At 38.0% G+C, this 8974-nt stretch overlaps 1 protein-coding gene across 1 annotated transcript; it reads right to left on the bottom strand.

Annotated features, from left to right (window-relative positions):
• Positions 1-888: 888 nt before the first annotated feature.
• On the bottom strand, positions 889-2325 carry LOC110918393 (probable methyltransferase PMT19). The gene has a single exon (XM_022162723.2). It carries the CDS (start codon positions 2284-2286, stop codon positions 1129-1131), a length of 1158 nt encoding a protein of 385 aa, XP_022018415.1. The 5' UTR covers positions 2287-2325; the 3' UTR covers positions 889-1128.
• Between the last annotated feature and the right edge of the window lie 6649 nt (positions 2326-8974).

Here is an 8974-nt window from a genome sequence, read left to right as displayed (position 1 = left end):
ATACCGGCACTTACCCGAAACAACGGTCGAACCGAAACACCTTTCTATTTCCGTTTAACGCTGCAACACAGTCCCGAACAACCCGTTTTCCTGCTGCGGTTGCCCTGCAGCGACGGGCTAGACCCTTTTCACGAAACCGACTCTCAAACCGGCGTTCCCGTCTTCACGAGCGCCCTAGGCTATGATACCAAATGTTAATTACAGGCCCCAAACTCTACACACTCACAACTCTCATGTATGTATGTATATATTATGAAGGTGAAGATATAGTGCGCAGAGAATGAAAAAACTGTTGTGATATATTTGATATTCAAAGAAAGGGTCACAGTATTCATTAAACAAAAGCCAATATATAGCCATACAATACGTGCGAATATAAAAAGGAATAAACTAATATTCTACCCTAAAGAACGGTACAACCTAAAACAAATTCTTTCTCCAAACGACAACGTGCACCAACGTACACTTTCACCAAACTCGGTCAAACCCACTAAGTTGTGCAACTCCTATTTTTCAAGTCAACCACACGAACTAGATGATCCATAACCATCACCCCTGACCCGTTTGAACTCCTAACCAATTGACACGTACCCGTGATCCGTTTTACGAACCGTCACCCGTGAACCGTAAACAACCGATTAATCCAACAAACAAGAGGGAGGTGGAGGTTCGGTTTTTGGTTTGAGGTTGGACCGAGACTCAAGGGATGGAGTAAGAGTGACGGGTTAAGTCATGTAAATGAGTCTCGTTTCCAACTTATAAGTTTCGTTTACAAAGGAAGCATTTAGATATATATTAGTGTAAAATTTGATAATTTAAATTCAACATGTGACGTATAAAAGTTGCGTGTAACGAAACAAAATTTATAAGCGCGAAAACCAAGGATGCTAACCTCAAAAGTACGGGTTGTCACACATGAAACCAATAAAATTCAACCTGAAAGATAGAGATAACATATAGCCAGTGTAACACAGAATGGATATTATTAATTTAACTTGCAACTCCAATCTTGTAAGCTCAAATCTAATACGAAATAGGCAATCTTATTATAAAAACAAACTTTAAGCAACATGTTGGGGTAGTGGTTTTCCCCTCTTTCTCTCTTTCTGTTCATTGGTTTTCTTTCTGCTACCAAGAGTTGTTGAGTGGCTTTTCAAGCAATGCTGATAGATACACCTCTCGTAGCTCTGCCCCCCTGTCCAATTTCCTCCCTGCCACCCACTTTAATTTAGAAAATCCAATGCTTTCAATAAGTGGGGTGTAAACATCTTCAAGTTGATCTTCTGCACAGAAGAAATGATCAAGCCAAAACAGCCCACCCGGCCTAAGAACCCGATATACATCGTAAAGCAAGAAATGTAGCAACGTGGTGGGTATCCAGTTACTCAAAACATGCATTGAGTGGACTATATCTAGAGTGTTATCAAAGAAAGGAAGTCTTTGGGAAATGCTTATGTACATAGGTACAACACCTCTTGATGCTATAAAGCTATTGAAAGGACCATTTAAATTCATGGAAGTTGTTATTATAGTTATATTCCGTTCTCTCATTCTTACTGCAAAAGTGGCCACCCCCCCTCCGATATCTAGACCTATCCTGATCGTCCCTGGTTTCCTGACTGCCAACACATCATCGATCGCAAAGTCAATACCACCTCGGTTGTTAGATTCAACCCACCTAGTCTTCTCTCTACCTCCAAGATCAAAACAGTCTTTACAGTCATCAAACCCTTTTTGGTTTCGTTTGCGATTGATTAAGCACGAGTAATTCTTGCAAGTATACGCGGTCCAGACGACCGATGAATCGGATGGTGTGGACCAGAAGCATTCTGGAGTAGGGTAAGGTTCAACATACTGCACCTGTGCAGCTGGGCGGCATCGTCTACGGGGTAGTGGCTCACACCCTTTGAGGAGCAGTTTTTGTGCTAAAAGTTCATCATCTGGACAGGATCCATTCACCTTATACGACATGTATTGTCGAATTTCATCACGAAAAAGGTTACATAAGCTCCCAACTGGAGGGTATAGCTTATCTGAGTCAAAGTTAGAGTTCATTCCAAAAGGGAGGTCTTTTGGTGATGTAAAGGCTATAAATTCAGGTGGAAGGTCTGATGGTGGTGGACTTGTGTTATGATCAGTAGTAACGAGTAGGTTTCCGGTAGGGTTTAATGAACAAGATGCGTACAAAGAGGTGGAGATGAATAATGTTAAGAGATTTGATGACAAAAGGATGAAAAGATAGAACAAAGTCACTGATAGAGAACGGGTGCAATGAGGGGAATCCATGGTTAACAAGAAAGATGAAGTTTCTTTTTTCTTTAATTAGTTACAAAAAAAATGAAATTGGAAGTATCTAACAAAAATAGTGATCTGACTAACTGACTATCAGTTAATGAAATGTATATATGATTGATTATTATATTTGTGAAGAAAGAATCTATTGGAAAAAAAAGAGCAGGTATCATTTTTATGTACTTTTCATATATGAGTATGCGAAGCAGGTATGGGGCTAGTAGGTCAACCCCCAGGTAGATTCAACGCATGCGAGTCCAACAAATAAATGTGTAAAATCATCAGAAAAAAAAAAAAAAAGAAAAAATCGAACCTGTTGAGTCATATTGTAGGACCGTGTTTCGGGACCGAAACCATGATTAGTGTGAGATTAGTTCAAGACATGAGAGATTAGAGATAGATAAACACAACTTCTTTGTATTAATCGGTAGTATAACATTACAAATCGGTCCGATTACAAGATAACCGAACTAATACCAAAGGAGTATACATCCGGGGAGAAACCAAAGTGTGAACTCTCAAATGAGCTCACCCACACTCTCTAACACTCTCAAGTGCAAATGAAAGACAAGGGGTGGTATTTATAGTCACACCCACTTCACTTGCACACACACACGGTCAAACCCATAATCCTCTCGTTTGACCACTTCAAACGAGCGGGTCAATACACATTTGTTTGACCGTTTTACTAACTATTACATAATCAACATAAAATACAAACTAAACTATTCGAACAGCATCGGACACAAAAGTTGCACCAACAAATTCCCCCTTGTCCGTTGCTGTCGAATACTGAAAATGCAACTGCAATCAATCTTCAGTCAAGTATTTATCTTCTCTGTGTTAACAAATTCCCCCTTGACCGATGATCCAGGTAAGTAGTATCTTGACACTCCTTGTATAATATTTCCCCCTTAAAGTACGCATATCCGTGTTGGGTGTCGTGCAATTTCCTCACAAGGCTCAATTGACCGATCTTCCGCTGATCTTCCAATACTCCAACCGGCATTTGATAAGGGTTCCATTCTTTAAGAACTGCATTAAGTCTTCATAAGAACTTTATTTCATTGAAGCATACTACATTGGTAGAGATTTCTGGTCAACTGTCTTCTGTAAACCATCTTTGTGGAAACGACCAAGTAATGCACTTTAATCTTCAGCATCAACACTCAGGAAAGTCAGCTAGACCAAGTGTATCCCTTGCAAGCTCAACCAAACAGCACGCTTAGTTGAACTACATCCAGATCTCATTGTCTCGCCTTTGTGAAGTTGACCAAGTAAAGCACTACGGATCTTCAGCATCAGTACTCAGGATGTCAGCTTGACCAAGTACATCGTTTGGAAACTCAACGAATTGAGTTACCCCCAGATCCCTTTAAAATCTCAAAGAGACATCAAACCCAAAACCGAATCCTGCAGGTCTTCAGCTTTGAACTATCAGCTTTCATAAAGATTCCCCCAGGTCTTCAGTGAACAACGCTTTGAAACTATCGTCGACTTTAGATACCTGTATGTTTCCGTGCAAAACCCTTCACGCTGGCTGGAGAATTAATTAAAATCCTCAAATATGTGTTCGTGCAAAACATTCCACACCGAACCGTTTGTATCACAAGAAAATCACAAACTCTACCACCTGTGATTGCGTTTAGAAATTTACCGAAGAAATTCAACATATGAAAAATTTTTATCCCCCCATTTCTTTGGTAAGATCTCTAAACCTTAACAGATTCTCTCCACTTCAAAGAAACTATCGTCAATTTCAAAGAACAAATTCTCTCCACTGAGTAGAATTTATCTTCAAATGTTCACCAATTCCCTCCACTGAGCGGAACTGTCGTCAATCTTCACTGAATGTTCTCGGTTTTCCGAAAAATCATGAAAATGACTTTCTTCTTTGCATATTCTAGTTGAAAAAGAAAGTCCCCTAGCACCCCGTATCATCCTACTTGTATCCCTCCAAAGACTTTGTGAACTCGTTAGGACCAGTATTGACATTCCAAGTTCATTAAATCGTTACCAAATGCGAGAATATAACCATAAACAAAATGCTTTCTTCTTTGCATATTCTAGTTGATAAAGAAAGTCCCCTAGCACCCCGTAGGACCCGACTTGCATCCCTCCAAAGACTTTGTGAACTCGTTAGGACCGGTATTGGCATTCCACGTTCATTCAATTGTTTCCAAATGCGAGAACATGACAATAAACAAAATGCTTTCGAACATTTACGAATAACCGATAACAACATAAACATTGACGTGCGGAAGTAAACATATTGTTTTTGGTTTTTGGCCCATAGTAGTCAAGTCACCAAATTTGACGTTTGCATCGGTAACCGTGACTACCCCATGTTTTAAAGAAAATCATGTTTTCATCATGCCTCATCATCCCGCGTGCTCCCGGACCTGTACGAATTTGGCGTTGACATTTAGAAGCACGGTTCAAATAAACTTCGCGAACACCCGACCCCACTTTGCAACTCACGAATAGAGACGGGTCCACGACTCGATGTCTCATCTAGAACATTCGTTCCAATAGAGCCTATAATAAATTGGCCAATCAAATAGGCCCAATACACTTGAAGGTTATTTAAAACAGTGTAACGGATCCATTATCATAGCCCAATGGACCAGCTCAACAGACCACTTCAAGTGACCCAACATCAAGACCCAAAAGACAAATTAAGGCTCCTGAACGTTTTCGAGATGGAATGCACCAGAACTAAAGAAGTCAAAGCCACTTTGCATTATCTCCACTTTTCCTTGGATTTTCGTGGCCCAAAAACAAAAAAAAAAAAACAAAAAAAAAAAAAAACTTAATGCTTCCCACAAGCAGATCACGACAAGAACATGTTATTCCAATTTTGGGCCCATTATGCAATCTAGAAGGAAATATTCAACCCAAAAAAAAATCAATGTTCACAATAATTCTGCACATCCATTATTATATATCAGGTGGGCCCAAGAAACACCATTCCAAACCTAGCTGAACTTTTCCTTTCAGCCGACAACATCAACTTCCTGACCTCCTTGTCTTTCTCTTCGATACACACCTCCAAACTCTACAAATTCCACATTCAGCTGCCACGAACATCACAGCCAGCCGCTGATATCATCTTCCAGCTGATGTCTCTTCTTCTTCTACGATACCCAACATCAGCCATCATCAAACATTGTACAGCCGCTCTTATCATCTCTGTCTTCCTCTCTCTCTCTACGATTAACAACACCAGGCGCATTACTGGAAAAATAACATCTGATCATCTTCAACCGCCCGACACCTTTTATCTCCCAACATTTTCAACCTTCTTGCCACCATAACAACAGCCGATGCATCAATCTGTAGACGACAAAACATAAGCAACCGACGAAACATCTCGACGAAAGTTCATTAGCCGACGAAGGTCATGAGACGACGAAACATTCATGGCGAAACACCATGTCTGACGAAAGACATCAGGTGTTTCGTCATGTATGTTCAACAGGTGTTTCGTCATGTGTCTTCAACAGGTATTTCATCATGTGTCTTCAACAGTGTCACACGCTGGCTTTTGCGGAAGCGTGGATTATTTGGTGTGACTTCTTAATACCATAGCAACAATCATAACAATGCTATATGAAAATAAAACACAAGATGTTCATCCATTCCTTAAGTTTAATACTACCACAACAACATTGTTTGAAAATGTCGACACTTAGGATGAATTACAAACCATACTTGTTTTAAAACGTGTTCATAAGACACCACAAAAGACTTTAAGTAAAACGAGGTTTGGAGACATGTGACCCGTCCAGGAAAGGGTTACACCTCCCAAACCCTACGACCCTGCATGACATCTTTATTAGCACGCAGCTTGACACCTATGCAGACACTTGCCAGATCCGATCAGTTCCCTGAAATACATGTAGTTTGAAAAATCAACAAAAGTTGAGCAAGTTCATGTGTATGTGAGTATGTATAAACCTTTATATATGAAAGTCCCTGGTAAGTAGCAATAAGGAAAAAAGAGATCACCAATGGGTTGCAAAGCCACTAGTATGTGTGAAGTGGTCGGGGAAAACTCAAACCTAGTGGAGTTGCACCGGGCTTCCGGGTGTAAGACACAATCACCTCTATTGGCCACCCCGGCCTCATGTGTGTGGGCTCGCTACACCCAAATAGATCTATCACTCATGTCCCTCGGTCCTACTACGAGGATTAATGGCTTTAAGTGTCACGCCCACCACTCACATGATCTAAGTTGTATGCCCTCCTTAAGCTAACCATACCATGTATAAAAATGTCTGTAATAATTTTAACATGTATTTCACCCCCGAAGTTATAAAACTGAAAACAGTTAAGAGAAAAGGGGGACATGAACTCACAGTAGTGCGTCTCCTGAATCGTATCGTCAACTCAAACTTGGTCCGCTACACGACAGCCTACAACGTACTATTGTCTATTAGACGAACAGGTCGTGCCTTGCTTTTGTATTTACGAGTTTGAATTACGTTACTTTGTTATTATTCCAAGTCATAATTTCTTGTTAACATAATAATAATAATTTTAACTTAAGTTTTATTTTTAGGGTTTTGGAATAATAGTTAGGCAACTATTTCGTATTCATACTTCTCAAGTATTTTATATGTGTATTTCTTTCCCAAGGATGAGGCTATTTATACATGTATTTTGGTGGTTCTGAAAATAATATATTTTTAAGTTACACTTAGAAAAATATATTTAACACATTTGTCGAATTAATGTAGTCCCAAAATATATATTTTTCCCAAAAATAATATATTTTCATTCATTGTACCAAAATAATATTTACCCGAAAATATATTCGTAGAAGTATTTTTCCGGAGTTGTAAATGTGATGGTATTTTGCTAAGTTGCATTATTTTGCCCTAAATGATATAACTAGTTCACAAAATAAACAAATAATCACACAAGCGTTTTAGTATAAAATATATATTCTAAATATATATTTATCCATTTTTATTTAAGAAAATCAACCTCCGACACTTGTATTTTGTTACAAAAATTATGGCAAAATTTATATTCGAAACACAAGTTATAAAATATACTTGTAGCACTTGTTTGGAAAAATATTTTCTAAGTGTTGGAATTTTTAGAAAATTTCGCTAGAGTTTCCTTTGTAAACGGAGGTGTCCATGCTTATTAGCATATTATTTTCTTTTCAAAAGTTCATTCAATCAATCACAACAAATTATCAAACAACATTACACTAACCAAGTGCAAAAACAATGCACTTTACATAATAACATGAACTTGGTTTTTGGTAAAAACGCATAGTAACTTGGTAAAGCTTTTAGTGGGCTTAGTTACCTTCCAAAGTGTAATTATTTCTTAAAAAATCATTTTCTTAAAAGAATTTAGTGTTTACAACTTGTAAACAATTTTTACAGAAATTGACCTTTTGAACTCTTCTTGTAAATAAAATGTTTTCACACTTATTTTATGTTCAAAAATGGTGTAAGCGTGTGTAAAAATCATGATCTTCCAACAACCGATTCTCTAACTTGGTTTGTTTACAAAATCTTTTATAAAACTTGAATCTACATGATCATCATCTTAGTTGTTTAATTATATTTCAAGAAAAATTATTTTCTTCCAAGTTCATGTTTAAACTAGAAGGTGATTATCTCATGTATCACATAATCACCTTCCTCGTCCTGTTAAGTCATGTTTCTAACATCACCTAACAATCTCCATATGGTGACTAACATCACACAACCAAGAATCATCATACAATCAACAACATGTTCACGACAACATTTTACTATCAATATTTCATCTTCAAGTAAACTTTTATGTAAAGCTTCATGTTCATATTTTTATTTCTTGTTCTTTAGTGTTTTAAGCATACTCATCATACTACCACTTTTAGCCATGAAACAAGATGAATCAAGAGTTTAACAAGAACTTACTACTAGCACAAGGGCTAGGGATGATTCTAGTGAAGAAGATGATGAAAAATGATGGTGAAAAGCAAGAAACAAAGCTCCTTGAAGTTCCACAAGTTGCAAGCTTCCTTGAATCACCTTCTAGTCTAGAATGAAGCTTAGAAATGGATGAAGATGGTGGTGAAATGGTGAAGGTGGTGGCGGTTGTGTGTGGCTGAGAGAGAGAGAGAGATATGTGAGTGAGGGAGTGGTGAACTTATGATGAGGTTTTGATCATGTAAGAACAAGCAAGATCTAATATAAAATTAAGATTAAATCCAAGAGAATATGTGAAGTATGGTGGAGATGATTTGTGGGTCCACTTGGGACCGAATTTGGTTAGGGGGGGGGGGGTTAAAGGTAAAAATTTGCAACTATATGGTAAAGGTAAGTTAGATTTCAAGTAACATGATTTCATATATTAGTTAGTTGACATTTAGGGGGTGTTATGGTGTTCAGGGATCATGACTAGCCAAGATATATTTAAATAATGTATTTGACAAAAATTTAGTGTCCCGGGTAATGTCCGGTTATCCGGTTAGATACCGTCCCGTTAAAGTGTTTAATTAGTCCGTAAAGTGTCTTTTATATACATTTTTGTAACACTTTTAATTCCCGGCACTTAGTAAAGCATACAGGACCATTCTGCCATATTTTTGGCACACTACTAGCATATTAAATGCTGAGTTTTTGCTGAAAATGCAGAATTCTACACTTAAAGTGTGTTTTAGGCACTACCC

The sequence above is a fragment of the Helianthus annuus genome, chromosome 16, assembly GCF_002127325.2.
Source record: "Helianthus annuus cultivar XRQ/B chromosome 16, HanXRQr2.0-SUNRISE, whole genome shotgun sequence".
Classification (NCBI taxonomy): domain Eukaryota; kingdom Viridiplantae; phylum Streptophyta; class Magnoliopsida; order Asterales; family Asteraceae; genus Helianthus; species Helianthus annuus.
This window is presented reverse-complemented; position numbering and strand designations above follow the sequence as displayed.